The sequence below is a fragment of the Crocodylus porosus genome, unplaced genomic scaffold (assembly GCF_001723895.1).
Source record: "Crocodylus porosus isolate Cpor-Errol unplaced genomic scaffold, CroPor_comp1, whole genome shotgun sequence".
NCBI lineage: Eukaryota > Metazoa > Chordata > Crocodylia > Crocodylidae > Crocodylus > Crocodylus porosus.
In genome coordinates, this window is record NW_017728917.1 from 1,418,391 (window position 1) to 1,433,943 (window position 15,553).

Below are 15,553 nucleotides of genomic sequence, written 5' to 3' on the forward strand. Positions count from 1 at the left end.
AAAAAAAAAAAAAAAATTTGTTAAATATTGTTTAATTTAAAAGTACATTTTGAATGCTTTTACTCTCCTACTATCTATGAAATGACTACACAAATATGATCATTATTGATAATTATATTATCATTATGATCATTATAATTATGTTAATTATGATACTATCCTTGAAGTGACCGTACAAACATGTTAATTATTGGTAATTATGATCGTATTATCATTATGATCATTATAATCATAATAATTATGAGAATTATAATACTATCCTTGAAGTGACCGCACAAATGTAATTTTTGATAATTATGACAATGATCATTATGGTAATTGAACTGTAATATTATCATTATGATCAATATGATCATTATGAGAATTATGGTACTGTTCTTGAAATGACCGCACAAATAGGATAACTATTGACAACCCCGGGGCGGCGAGGTCGCTGTATCTCCCGCTATTGTGGCCCCGCCCCCCCGAACCCCGCCCACCGCGGAGAGGTGGCGCGTGACGTCAGGCATGGAGGGGACAGGGAAACCGCGAGCCCCGGCAGGCGAACTACATCTCCCAGCGGCCCCCGCGGCGCCGACCCGGAAGTGCGACGCGCTGCGGGCGCGCGATTCGGACGCCGGTTGAGCCGTTCCCCTGGTGGTCCCCCCTCTCCCCGCCCGTCTGCGTGCCATGGCCCTGGCGTTGCCCGAGCCGCGCTGGCCAGAGCGGCTGTCGCCGCTGAAGGTGGGTGCCGGGACGGCCGGGGGCAGGGCGGCAGCAGGAAACCCCGGGGCGTTGGCCCGGCCCGGGCTCTCCGTAGCCCGCGTGCTGCGGGTGGGGGAGGGGCGGGGAAGGGCTTCCTCTGAACAGCCTCCACGGTGGAGACTGCCCGCCTCTGGGTTACCACCCTGCTAGTTTTCCACGATATCCAAACTAAGCCTCCCCTGCTGCAACTTGAGACCGTTGCTCCTAGTTCTGTCATCTGTCACCTCTGAGGACAGCCCAGCTCCATCCGCTTTCTACCCCGTGCAGGGAGTTGCATGATGTCATTAAATCCCGCTCTCAGTCATTTCTCCACTCTAAATAACCCCAGTTCCCTCTGTGTCTCGTCAGCAGTCGTGTGCCCCAGCCCCTGAACTGTTTTATAGCCCCTGCTCCCAAAGGATGACAGACAGACCTGCCATTTCCATTGAACACCCCCATGTAACCGGTTCATAGGCTCATGGACAGGGTTGGCAGGGGCCTCAGGAGGTCACATCTCATCTGAGCCCTGCTCAAAGTAGGAGCAGCCCCAGTTTCCATCTAACAGAGATGAGATCCCACCACCTGGTAGCTTCCCGGCAGCCCCTGATCGTTTGCAGTCACAACAGATGCTGGGGGCGGTGGGCGACCGACCTGTTCAACTTCTTTTGCATCCCGTGAGGGGACAGGGTTGAGGTCGGTGCATGCGATTAATTGCGTGTGTACGTGAATCAGTGTATACGGAGAATACATTCGTGCAAATTGCTTCTCCCCCTCATATCTTGGCTGCACTGTATTTACAGTCTAGTCGATTTTGCTTTCATCTGCCCATGACATGCTGGGGGCATGCAGTAGGGAGACTTTGCCAGAATGGCTCCAATGATATAAGGAGACTGGAGCAGGCATATCGGGGCCAGAGCAATGATACAGGTGCAGAGATGGATTTTTGTGTGGAGGTACAAACAGGTGTTGTCTTGAAGCGATGCTTTCAGTGGTGCTTTGGGTGATGCCAGTGGTAATTTGTTCTTGTTGCAGGTAGTGGACGACCTGCTGCGTTGTGGGATATGCTTCGAGTACTTCAATATTGCAATGATCATCCCACAATGTTCACACAACTGTGAGTACAGGACGGTTTCATTTGAATGTGCATGTATTATGCTAGTGTTTAACTTCTGAATTTTGCCGCATGGTCAGATTGGTACAGGGGCAGAGGGGGCGGGCGGGCAGGCTTGCCTTCCTTCCGTAGCAGGGGCATGGCCCATGACCTGGGATCTCTTGACAGCATTTATTGACAGCATTTCATAGAAGCACATCCTTGGCTGCCCTGGTTCCTCTACTTTATCTGTGACAGGTTAGGGGGCGAGGTCTGTGTTGTGTCATGGGTGATGGCAGTCTTATGTAGAATTTAGATGATGGATTGTATGGATGGTTTGGATAGGGATGATCCTACCTCAGGCAGCGGGTTGGACTAGATGATCTTTGACTTCTCTGTGATTCTCTCCGACTTTTATTTCACCTCCTCATCTGTCTTACTACCTTCTTAGCCTCTCTCTGTATAAAGGAGAACACAGGTTACTTCCTGCTGTACTCCGCCAGTTGGCCTAGGACTAACATTGTAGTGTGTGCTGGGTTGCATCAAATGCCTGCCACTGACCAAGTAGTTACAGTTTCCAGCCACTTGACATTGACCAGATGCCAAATGTGATGTGACTGAATTGGGAAGTGTGTGGTTCATCATTATATACAGAGAATACATTTGTACAGATTGCTTCTTCCCCTCATTTTGCTCCATTATGTTTAAAGTCTATAGTCAATTTTGCTTGCATCTGTCCATGACATGCTAGGGCAGGGGTGGGCAATTATTTCAGCTGGAGGGTTGCTTAACAACTTTTGGCAAGCTGTCAAGGGTTGGAAGGGTAGCCCTGCCCCTTGACAGGTGCCCCACCCCCTAATCCAGTGTTTCCCAACCCTTTTTGCCCCACAGCACACTTCCCTAACTAAATAAAAAAGCACCATGGCACACCAGATGTGGAGCAGGGGTAGTGCATAGCCTGCCGGACGCTGAGCTGGGGGTGGGAGGGAGGGCACGTGGCCAGCTGGATGGCATTTTGGGCTGGAGCTATGCCCCTTGGCTGGCTGGAACCACGCTTCCCATCAGTCTGTGTCTGCAGCAGCAGCAGGTGGGGGGCATAGCTCCAGCCTATAATGCCATGTTACACCTGGATGTGCCTGACAGTGCACCAGTATGCCATGGCACACCGGTTGGGAAACGTTGCCCTAATCACCATCTTGGGACTGGAAGCCCCTAGCCCCTGACATTTGCCACCAGAAGTCATCCATGTTGTCTCTCTCTCCCCACTCTTCCCATGGAAGTAATCCTTCTGGGAGAGGAGGTTGCTATCTTGGAACCAGAAAAAAACCAAATTGAATACTCAAATCAAACATCTACTATAACACATTTTAATTTTATTTAAAAAAATATTTTGGCCCTGATTTATGTGCTTTTGCGCAGTATATATAAAGGTGGTTGCATAATAGCTCAAATAAAGTCTTACTCTTTTGTATTGTGTGTAGAGGGATGTGGGATGTGGCTGGTGTATGTGTGTGTGTGGGATTTGTGGGTTGGTGTGGGGTTTCTGAAGGGGTATGGGTATGTGTGCCTCCTCCCCCATGGCGTACAGCCTCCGCCACTGACAGCAGCAGTAGCAGGTGGAAGCACAGAGCCTGCCCATTTTGGTGGTGCATGACCTCTGAAAGTCTGCCTCCTGCTGGCTTTCAGAAGGGCAGCTGCAGGCTGGTAATAATTTTTTGGAGGAGCCCAGTGGACCAGACAGAATGGCCTGGCAGGCTGGATCCATATTTCCACCCCCACTCCGTGCTAAGGGCACATGGTAGGGATACCTTGCCAGAATGCCTCCAATGAGATAGGGAGACTGGAATAAGTCTATCAGGGCCAGAGCAATGATACAGGTGCAGGGATGATCCTAGCCACTTATAATCCATTAAAACTCTCCAGAGCTTAGGGATGTGCCGTTTGTTGTTTTTACTCCAGTTAGCCCAAACCCTCCTGTCACTTACCCCAGTGATGTGTGATACGAAATCTCACCAGAGGCTTCCTTATAAAAATTCCTCTTTTTCAATGTTTCGCATGCAAAGTTATGATCTGACTCCTTTGGAATGCAGTGCTCCACTTATAGATTCCTGACAGACATTTCCTTTTTAGAGTATATCGTTTTCTCAGTCACTGTCTAGTCAGCAAAGAGCCCTAGATTCTAGTGGCTATGAATGAATGGTGCTTTCAGAAAAGCAAGCTATATTTTGGACAGTAACTTTTCTTGGCCTACCAGATAAGAGCATAATTCATCTAACTGCTTAATATATAATGCTGGTCCCAATGTGTTGCCTGTTGTTTATGTTGGTTTTTTGTGTACGAGTAAAGTGTATTTAAATCACTTAAGCCCAAAGCATTTTTGAGCCCCATTGCCTCCTTCGTAACTTAATTGCATCCCATTTGACTGTACCAGCAAGAGCAAAGTGGAAAAAATCTACCAAATGGCTGCTGTCTGAAGCCTTGAAAATTATGGGAGCTAGTCAGTGTAAGGCAGTCAACCTTTTGGGCAGGCATAACCCAAATTAGCTGTACACCCTCCCCGAGTGTCATCCAGTTTCCAGTGTTCCCCAGCATGATCTGTTGCTCTACTTTTTGCTTCTTACCCTATCTACTGCTCTGTCCTTTTCTTGATCTGCTTGGCACACACAGAGGCAGCCCATATTAGTTGTGGCACATGTTTAAAGGCAGGTGCTACCTTGTAAGTGACAGCACTGTGTCCTTAATGAGCATTGTTGACATTCAGTTTGGATAGGTGTATGCTCCAAGTACTGCCTAGCTATTTTTGAGTTCCGGATCATACACTTAGACAGAGTACCCTGTACAATGCCTGTTCTTGCAAGAATACAGATATCTGTTGCATGAATTTATCCATTTAAACATCATCATTTTTATTACAAAGAGGATATTTGTTACCAGTTCACCACTGAAGTGTCTTTCAGAATGAGAATTAGTAAAACCTAGAGACAGGAGTAGGATTCAAAGCTATATGGTAAACAGTATTAACTGAGCTGGAATTTTCCATTCTGTGCATCTGCCTTGGGCTGAATTTTGTTGGAAAGTGTCACCAACATGTTTTAGCCTTTTCTGAGAAAGATTAGGGGAAATACATTGTCTTTTTCACATTAAAATAAATTTGTTGTGAAACTAGCACTTCAGTGCTATGGACTAAGGCCTTGAAATTTATCATGGAAGGGGATCAAGTGTGTTAAGGATTTGGCTTTTGTGTTCTCTTTCTCAAAAAAATAAGAATGGGGTGTGTTTAGGGAGGAGGGAGTGGAATATACAACGTTCAGATTTGTCTATGTTGGAGCCCAGGCAGTTATACAGTTGAAAACAAAGTGGTGTGTGCATGCATACAGAGGCAGCATAACGGAGATGGCTTATTTTAAGTGGACTTCTAGTATATGTGTATGCACATGACTTAACTAGGCTGGCTTACTTTGATTAATGTGTGTGTATTCCCATAACATCATTAAGCTTACTTGAATTAAGCAGTTTTATGTAGGCCGACCAATTTTAGGCTGACTTAGTACCTCTGTGTGCACACGGCCAATGTAGCTGGGCTGACTTATTTTAAGTAGATTCAGTTGAGTTTTGTGCGTACACATGTACTAAGTCAACTTAAAATAAGTGTGCATACACATGTACTAAGCCGACGTAACTTGGCTTAGTTAAATTGGTTTAGTTAAGATGTGCGTATACATGTGTACTGGTTCAACTTAAGTCTACTAAGCCAGCTTAATTTAGCCGACACTTATATTGACTTGGTACGTTTGTACGCTCACAACTTAACTAAGCCGATTTAAGTTGATTTAGTGCATGTGTATGCACAAGCACTAAGTCAAGTTAAAATAAGTGTGCTTCTACACATAGGGTATGTGCGTACACATGTACTAGGCTGTATGCTTATACTCATAGTTATTCATAGAATGTAGGCTGGAAGGGACCTCGGAAGATCATTGGGTCCAGCCTCCCTGTGCCAAGCTGGAAAGACAACTGGGGTCAAGTGACCCCAGCAGGGTGACCGTTCAGCCTCCTCTTGATTTCCAGGGTAGGCAATTGCACCACCACTGGGAGGAGCTTATTCCGTAGTCTGGACACCCTAGCTGTGAAGAAGATTTTCTTAATGTTGAGTCTGAAATGGTCTTCCAGGAGTTTGAGACCATTGCTTCTGGTTTTCCCCGCCAAGGGTGCCCTGATGAACCATTGTTCACTGAGCCCTTGATGTACACCACTGATGTAGTGGTAAGCTGCTACTAAGTCCCCTTTCAGCCTTCTCTTCTTCAGGCTGAAGAGTCCCAGGTCCCTCAGCCTTACCTCGTATGGCTTGCTGTGCAAGTCTTTGATCATATGGGTGGTTCTTCTCTGGACTCTCTTGAGCTTTTCCACATCCTTGCTGAAGTGCAGCACCCAGAACCAATGCCAGGTAGAGCAGAAGGATCACTTCCTTGGTTTTGCTGGAGATGCATTGATTGGTGTATGCCAGAGTATTATTTGCCCCACTGGCTACCGCATTGCATTGCTGGCTCATGTTCATACTGTGGTTCATTATTACCCCCAGGTCTCTTTCATTCATAGTACTGGTGAGATTGGTGTGGGCAAGCCTGTAGGTATGCAGGGGATTGTTCATCCCCAGGTGCAGCACTTCACGTTTCTTGATGTTAAACCTTATCTGGTCCCAATCTGTCCAACTTGCCAGCCTGTCTAGGTCCGCATGTATCTGCTAGCAAGTTGAGCGGATCGGAAGTTAAGTTGACTTGGTACATGTGTATGCACATGACTTAACTAAGCTAACTTAACAAAGTTGACTTAGTACGCACATAACTTAACTATGTTGGCTTAGTTATGTTGGCATGGTACATGTGTATGCACATGGCTTAGTACATGTACACGCACACTTATTTTAAGTTTACTTAGTTAAGTTGTCTATGTGCACATGTATTAAGTCACCTTAAAATAAGGCAGTTTAGCTAAGTTGTGTGCATATACACATAGTAGGTCAACTTAACTTGGCTTAGTTAAGTCATGTGCATACAAATGTACTCGGCGTTAAGGCCCCTGTAAGTAGGCTGCCTTATTTTAAAGGTGACTTAGTACGTCTGTATGCACACAACTTATTTTAGGTTGTGTTAGTTAAGTGCATACACACGTACTAAACCAACATAGTTAAGTTGCGTGCATAGAAAGACAACTTAAAAGAAGTCAACTTAATTGACTGTTAGTTGGCTGTTTTCCCGATTAGGCAATGCTGCCTGATTGGGGAACAGAGCCCAACTATTATATATAAGTGTTGGGCCCTGTACAAGGCAGCAGTCTGCTGCCAGCAGCTGGAGAAACACCACTGGAGAGACTCTTCCCTAGCCGTTTGTCCAAACTTCCACTTCTCATAAATTTCCTTTTTGTGATTTAGCTTACTGAAGAGTTCTCGGATAAGCCAATCTGGTCTTCTGCTGTGCTGTCTAGTCGTGCTGCACATCAGGATAGTTTGTTCCTGCACTCTCAGTAAGGTTTCTTTGAAGTAGAGCCAGCTCTCCTGGACTCCTCTCCTCCTCAAACTGGATTCCCAGGTCATTCTGCTCCTGAGTTCCCTGAGCAAGTTGAATTCTGCTTTTCTGAAGTTCACAGTCCTTATTCTGTTGCTCTCCCTCCTTCCTTTCCTTAGGATCATCTCATGGTCACTGCTGCCCAAGTTGCCATCTGCTTCTTCATTCCCCACCAATTCTTCCCTGTTTTGTGAGCAACAGGTTAAGAAGAGCACGGCTCCTGGTTGGCCGCTCCCGCACTTGCAACAGGAAGTTGTCCCCAACACTCTCGAAAAACTTCCTGGATTGCCTGTACACTGTTGTAATGCCCTCCCAGCAGATGTCAGGATGATTGAAGTCCCCCATGAGAGTCAGGGCCTGTAATCGAACACATCTGCTAGGTGTTTGACAAAAGGCTCATCTACCACATCCTTCTGGTCTGGTGGTTTATAGCAGACCCCCACCATGACATCACCCTTGTTGCACTCCCCTCTGACCCTAACCCAGAGACTTTCAACAGGCCTATCTCCAGTTTCATACTGAAGCTCTGGGCAATCATATATGGCTCTTTTACATACTCCTCCTCCTCTTCTCTCCTGCTTGTCCTTCCTGGACAGTTTGTACCCATCCATGACATGGTGGGATAGCTTGCATGACTGGAGCACCGTCAAATCTCTGTTATTCCCGTCATGTCATAGTTATGTGACTGTGCAAGGACTTCCAATTCTTCTTGCTTGTTTCCCAGACTCTGTGCATTCATGTACAGGCACCTTGGGTAACTAGCTGACTGCCCTGATTTCTCAGGAAGAATGAGAATGCTTCTACACATACATCCTTGTCATGGTGACAGCCATCTTGTGAGCTAAGTGTACTTAACTAATGCGACTCAAGATAATACACATTGGTGGTGTATTATTCTGTGCCAAATTAAGCCAGCTGTGCTCCACATACGTATGCATGCTCTGACAGTTAAGCCTGTTTAACTGTCAGAAGGTTTTTACATGTGTATGTACCCAAGGTCTTTATAATGGGTAGCATCAAGCACTAGGATTGGATTTGTCTTACTTGTGGAAATTCCTGTTGATGATATGCCCTACATTCTGTATGTTTGATTTTTCCAATCAAATGCACACTTATCCTGTTCTATAGAGACTGATGATTTTCCAGGGCATTCAGCAGTATTTTGGTAGTGCTTTCTTTTTTTCTACACCTATCAAATGTCATTAGTGTTATTCAGATAACACACGTGGGAGACCCAATCCCCGCACTCCCCCTCCCCCCAAAAGCCTGTTCTGTTGCATCAGAGGCTTTCTTATCAGAAAATAGATATGAAATATGTTCATGTTTCCTTGTAGGACTTTCTTCCTTATTCTTATTACTATTCTTTCCCTAATAGTCTATTACAGTGCTTTCAACCCTCCCTATAATCTATTCCCATCTGGAGCCATTCAAAGTCTATCTGCCTAGTTTTTAGATGACTGTGGGTGCGCTGACACGTGCATTAATGTGTTGTAGTTACTGCACATTAAGTTAATATCTGTAATAACAGGTACTAAATGCGCAGTAACTGGTGCTACTGTGCAGTAGTGCCGACATACAGTTTTCTTGTGATGGTGATGTGCAGTAGACTAATTCTGCTGTGCATCATCATGCTTTTGCCATGATGTGCTAATGCACAGTAGAATTAGTCTACTGTGCATTTAGTGTCTCATGTAGATGCATGGTGGGAGCAGTAGCCTGCTGTCATAAAACCTGTATTGATTAATTCCCACAGTGTTTCTTTAGTAAAGGAGCAAGCGAGCTAAGCATCAGCCATTGTTCTTTCTTTCATGCTATCAAAAGCCTACTGAGATGGATGGCTTTCGTCGTGTTGATACCTGTCAAGCGTGACTATTAACTTCCACAGAGTCTGTCAGATACAGTTAAATTTGAGTTACTGGCATGAAAGGAGAGCTCTCATTAACATCTCTCAAGTCATTCGTGCCTTCTCTTCTATTTTAAATATTTTTTCCATATTGTATCTCTGGGCATTTATATACATACCTTTGTCTGCTGGTGCATTGGAGCAGACTCAATTAATCTTCAATGTATTTTGGCTCAAAAGTGTACCGCCACCATTTTTTCAGTGCTGACAGGCATTTTGCCATTTATACAGAAGATGTGCCACAGCGCCAAGCACTTTTAGAAGCACCCAGCGCTGCAGTGCAGACATGTACAAATGCCCTCTGTGCCCAGTTGTCAGAATTACTGCCCTACTTTGAAAACTGCAGATAGGCTCTATAGGTGTAAAACATTGTTAGAGAAGCCAGGCAGCTTGCCCTAGGTTATTACAAATCCTTAATGTCCTCAACTCATGCTTACATTATTCCTTTTTTGCTCCCTTTGCACTTGCTGTCATTAGTTTAATCTTGATAAGGTTGATTATTTGTTCGCAGTGCTCTGTGCAGTCTCATTCTGTCACCTCTGTAGAAGTCTCCTGTCCTGACCACTGAACTAAATGAACAGTTTGGGACCACTTGTCTTTACTATAGACAATGGGGATTGCTTCATGCCCAATTTTGTTTCATAGGCCTGCCTCTGTTTGTGGGTTTCACTGCCATAATTAAGAGTAATTTCAGTTCTGCAGATGCAGGTTTGGTGGGTCAATGCATATATAAATGGCCTCTATGGACTAACTGTTGTTAATGCTGACTGAATTAGAGCTGTGTTAAGGTGTCTGGGGCTTCTCAGAGTTTGTCATAAGGGGGAATGAGTGTTAATGAGTGATTTTTAAAGTACAGCAGTTAACGTATCTACACACTGAAACACTGAGGAATAAAGAGCTAGTAAGTGTCAGTCATATAGGAAAAGAGTGAAACTTTTTGAAATAACCAGTATCTCATATCCTAGAGAGATGCCTGACTGGTGCCAAAACTTGTAAATGAGCAGCCCAGAGAGAATCATTTTGAGTTATTCTGAAGGGTTAGTGTTCAGAGAGAATTGTGTGCAAGAGGTGATTTAGGCTCCTGACAACAGTAGTAAGACCTGCCTTGGCTGATGAATCTAAAGGCATTTACTGAACTATAACTGTCTGGGGATAGCAAGGTGAAGCAAGGTGCTCTGCATGTAGAGGAAAGGTAGATTGAGGGCAGAGACCAGAGAGAAGGATATTCCTCTGCCTTAGACATACCCCTATCTGTAGTGCAGAGATTGGATAGATATTTTTTTTTCTGAGAAAAATTAAGGACAGTTGACCTTGTTGGGATTTGACTTTTTTGCTTGTTGGAAGTCTCATTCTTACATATTTGAAGTTTAGTGAAATTTGAATGGTGAATACTCATCTTTGACTTTTATCAGTACTAGTTCTTGGTACTCTGGGTTATATTTGTTTAAAATATACAGGCCCACAGACTGAGATTAAATGCTGAAATAGACTGATAGGAAGTCCCTTAAAATAGATAGCTGTTTTCTTTTGCATGTTTTAGTCTTTCCATGTGACTGTATATTTTACTAGAACAAATAATGCTTTTTCCCCAAGTGTGCTCTCTTAGCTCAATACATAGTAATCATATGTGGTGTAATTTTTATTTTTTCAGATTGTTCCCTTTGCATACGCAAATTTCTGTCCTATAAAACTCAGTGTCCCACGTGCCGTGTGGTAAGTGGTTTTGGGCTTTTTTCTTCCCTGCCCCCCCACTTCCCCCCTTCTCTTTGTCATCTTTTGTTTGTTTCTGGCAACTTTTCAGTGTCAAGGTCATTTCCCCTTAGGTTCTAGTTGGTTGCTATTGGTTCAGGGCATACAGAAGTGCCTCCTATCTTATTTATGTAGGCTAGCATTTTCAAGCTTGGAGCCTAAAATTCAGCACTTAAATCTATACATAGATGTGCACCTGAAATACATGACCTGAATTTTCAAAACATCCACAACTCTAAATGAAACCCAATACATATTTAGGCATGCAAGTTTGAAAACATGGAATTGGGATTAATATTTCAGAGACCAGAGTGATTCTTCAACTGGATAAAGAATCAGGTTGACATACATAATGAGCCATTGGAGCAAGTGTTGAGTTTTACTTATTTGGATGCAATCTCGGTGGAATGCCTGACGAAGAGTGACTGTGCCTGAAAGCTTGCTAAGAACTTTTTTCCAACTACTCAGTTGGTCTAATAAAAGATATCACATCTACCCAAAGAACCTTGTCTTACATGTATAAATGAAGCAATTCATAGGCCAGGCAATGCACGAACAATGATAAAGAATTTGAATGTTATATAAACAAGTAGCAGCTTACAAATTAAATGATGACAAACACATTGAACACTCAGGTATGGCCAATAGCCACATATAGCTGTGAGATTTGGACCCCTAAGAAGGAAAGGAGTTAGAGGAAAAAATGACAGGAATTTAGGTCATGTACCACAAAAGGATAACGGAAGCTTCTTGGACCCAAAGAAAGATTCAACAAATGAGTACTTATTAAGATTGGAGCCAAACCTGAATTGATGCAAATGTTGAAAAATTAGAACTTGAAGTATTATGGGCATAGTCTTAAGGATAAAGGAAGACCTCCCAGAAAAGGAAATAATTGACGATTGTGTCTGGGAAGAGGGGCGGAGGGGAGTTTTTTTACCAAGGAAGAGGTTGAGTTTATAGTTCTATGTAGCTAAATTCTATCTATTTATGGTATTGTAGCATTTTCTCCTGTCTGGCCTCGATAAGGGGTTGGATAAAATTGGCTGCCTCTAGAACAATTGGCATTGTGAGATTACTTCTGTGTTGCATAGAATATGTAGCTTAATAGATTCAGTGCTAATGTTATAAATAGAATACCATACAACACAATATCTGTAGAGTATAGCGGACTTTGGAGTAGGGGAGAGAGGGGTAGCAGTATGATATACAGCAGAAAGATGGGAGGTATTGGTTATGGTTATTAGGGTAAGTCGCTTTTCTTCTGAACACTGCTGTGGGATCAGAAGCATTCCTGGCTCTACAAGGTATAGAACAGGCAAGAACTGGATTGTTGGTCAGGAATTGGTTTTGCCTGCAAGACTGCTTCTGAATGAATGGCATGGAATGAGATTAATTTAGGCTCTAATCTAGGTCAGTCCAGTTTGGTTTTACTGGATTCTGTGTAAAAAAAACAAACCAGAAAAGCAAAATAACCCACTCACCAAGACTGCCTAGAAATAGTGAATAGCATTTCTGAAGTGCTGGTGAAACACAGGTAACTGTCATTCTGTATCCAAAGCATGAATTAGATTAAATATTGCTCAAGGCTAAGATTAAAAAAGGTCTGCTTGTAATACTGAGTGCATCTACCCGTTCATTAATTTGCTTTTGCTACTGCGCTTGTACCTCTAATGTGAGGTACTAAATAAATGCTCATTAGGCTGCCTTAATGTGCAGTAGCAAATGTGCACACTTTTTTAGTGACACTTAATGTGCAGTAGCCTATTTTTACTGTGCATTAGTATATTAGCATGTTTTTTGATGTGACACTTTAATACACAGTAAATAGGTTACTTAGCATTAAAGCACATGTGTAGACATGCCAGCTGTCAACTTTATGTTCAAATGAGTGCAGATTTTTCATTATACATACCTGGAGCACCTATTTTATTTTTGTCTATTTATAAATCCCATTGGTTGATATGACTAAGAGCTCCATAAGCTTTGGAATGACACCTGAGGTAAAAAAGTGAGAGCAAGATAAATATTGGATATCCACTGGGAAAAAAAATGAAGAAAACGTTCTGTATCTTTTTATGCCTTAATTATTCAAAATACAACATTTTCCTTTGTATGTTTTCCCTTCTGTGTTGTTTAATGTTCTTGCCACATTCTTAATGATTGGGAGCTAGGATGCAATGAAGCATTGTTGGAGACTAAGAGTACTGAATTGTGTGAATTTTTTTCTGGAAAAAAGTATTGTTATTTTAGCCTGTGCTTTTGTTTCCATTTATTTTCCAGACTTGCAGTCAGTAAGTGCTTAATTTCAGGGTCTTGGATTTTTTAAATCTCTCGTTTTTATCTCATTTCCCTGTTTCCTTTGATATGACAAATATCTGAGATGGTGATTAGAAGAGCAGTGTCTGAAACTTGCATCTGAGAAATTAACTATTACTTGCTTGAACATTTTCTGTTTACTTTGCTTTATTTGTAGGCAGTCACAGAACCTGAACTGAAAAATAACCGGCTGTTGGATGACCTGGTAAAAAGCTTTAATTCAGCAAGGTAACACACAGTTTTGCAAAGATCACATATGCTTCCCTACTTAAATAGGTACAGATGTGACTTGACTTTCATTAACCCAGAGAGCATGCCCAAACATATGTATGTTTTTGGAATTGGAGAAATAGTCCCAGTATTACCAAAAGAGAGCAAACCACTGCATATCTTCATGTCTCTGTTCCATACAGTAGATGAATTAAGAAGGGCATGTGGGCAGTTTAATATGTCATGAGACTAGATGGTACACAGATTGGATCATTTTGGAAAAAAGGGCTGATTGTTAGATGTATTTTGCAGACTTAATTTTTGGTTAAAAAGTTACATGTGAGGAACTTGTTGTCTTAAGATTGTTTATTCTAAGAATCCTATTTCATGATGTGGTATATGCAATCTGGCCTTAAAATAAAAAGATATATTAAACATTTAAGGAGGAATGAGGGGGGGGGTTTGACTTTCTTCTTAAAAACTTCTTAGTTTTTTTTTCTGTTTGGCCAAAGCATCTTTGTTATTCTGAACTTAGGCAGAACTTGAACTTTCTTGCAAACTTAAGACCTAGAAAGAAAACAAAATCTTCACTGTGAAAAGGGATGTGTTATAACTTTTGTGAAGGATGCAGTCTCTTGGATTCTATTTCAGTTTTCGTTAAGGTGTAGCCAGTGTGCCACTTTTAGCTTGTCTACCTGGAGAAGTTAGTGTGGTATGCTAAGATGCAAATTGACAATCTCTTAGGTACTCCATGCTAAATCCCTGTGGATGCATCTACCTGAGATGTTTAATGCATAGAAGACTAATTCTACTGCATATTAGCGCAAAGGGCAAAGCCCATGCTAATGCACAGTAGCTTTAGTTTAATGTGCAGTAGAGTCACAAACAAACTGTTCATCTGTGCTAATGAGCAGCAATTATGGTGCATGCAGTTAGTACCCATTATTACAGGTAGTAAACTTAATGTGCTGTAATTATGGCACATTAATGAACAAGTAGACTTGCCTTGTGTGGACGTTATTAGAACCCATTAAATTTAAGGTAACTGCCTCTCCTTTGAGAGCAGAATAGGTAGTGCGCTGTATGTTCGCTCCCCCCTTTCTTACTGCATCCTAACTTCCATGAGCAGACAAGACCTTAGAACTTGTATATATAGACATGACGTGATTTTCTTTAGCTTGGACTGTATGAAGTACTGTGTTCTGAGTTAGGAATTTAGGGCCCAGGTTACCAAAAGAGATTAAGCTATTGCAAATCTTCACATCTGCACACCATGCAGGAGATGAATTGATTATCCCATAAGGATTCTTTGCATTTAGGGTCAAGTCTAGTATCTTACTTGCTGAAGTCCATGGGATCCTTTCTTTGGCTATCAGTTGGCTTTGGGTCAGACTCATGAAACTATCTTGTAATGTCTCTTTAATAGCTACGAGAGCTACTTAGCAATGTGAAGCTGTGTGAAGCTTTGGTAGCCAATTTGATTCGGAGGAGATTTGTCAGCTGAATCTCTGAATCCAGGTCAAATCGGGACACCAGTTAAACGCTCTGAATCAAATTGAAAGCCTCTGAATCGGTTCAGAAAAGATCCGGTCCGATTCAGAGATTCGGCCATAGACTAAATAGGCAGCAGTCCTCACCACACTGGACACAGCTGGCTGCCTCAGGCTGGTAAGTCTGTTGTGGTGGGTGGAGGGGGGAGGGCAGGGTGTGTGGTGAGGGGCAGATCAATGGCCCCACAGTGAGGCAGGGATTAGAGCTGGGACTGGGACAAGCTGCCCAGCTTTGGTGAGGCCCTGCTGTGGCTGCCATGCACTGCTGCTGCCAAGTGCTGCCAGCTCTGCCAGCTCCGGCTGCTCGCCACCCCCCACCTCCTTGCTCTGCTGGCTTTGGCCGCTCACAAGTCTGTCCGGGTTATCTGCGCAGCTATTTGCCCTGGGCCTCCCTCCCTCACTATGAGGGTGTTGATCTGCCCCGCCCCCCACCACCTCTTCCCTCCTC

General features: G+C 43.2%; 1 protein-coding gene across 2 annotated transcripts in view; it reads left to right on the plus strand.

Moving 5' to 3' along the window:
* Nucleotides 1-598: 598 nt before the first annotated feature.
* RAD18 (RAD18, E3 ubiquitin protein ligase) overlaps nucleotides 599-15,553 on the plus strand; it is a 119,301-nt gene continuing 104,346 nt past the window's right edge. The window contains exons 1-4 of one of the 2 annotated variants that reach the window (XM_019536581.1): nucleotides 599-723; nucleotides 1,756-1,837; nucleotides 10,929-10,990; nucleotides 13,503-13,573. In XM_019536581.1, coding sequence (XP_019392126.1) covers nucleotides 670-723; nucleotides 1,756-1,837; nucleotides 10,929-10,990; nucleotides 13,503-13,573 — 269 coding nt within the window. In that variant the 5' untranslated portion in view covers nucleotides 599-669. The remainder of the gene's footprint in view (nucleotides 724-1,755; nucleotides 1,838-10,928; nucleotides 10,991-13,502; nucleotides 13,574-15,553) is intronic. The other variant, XM_019536579.1, reaches the window with a different exon arrangement.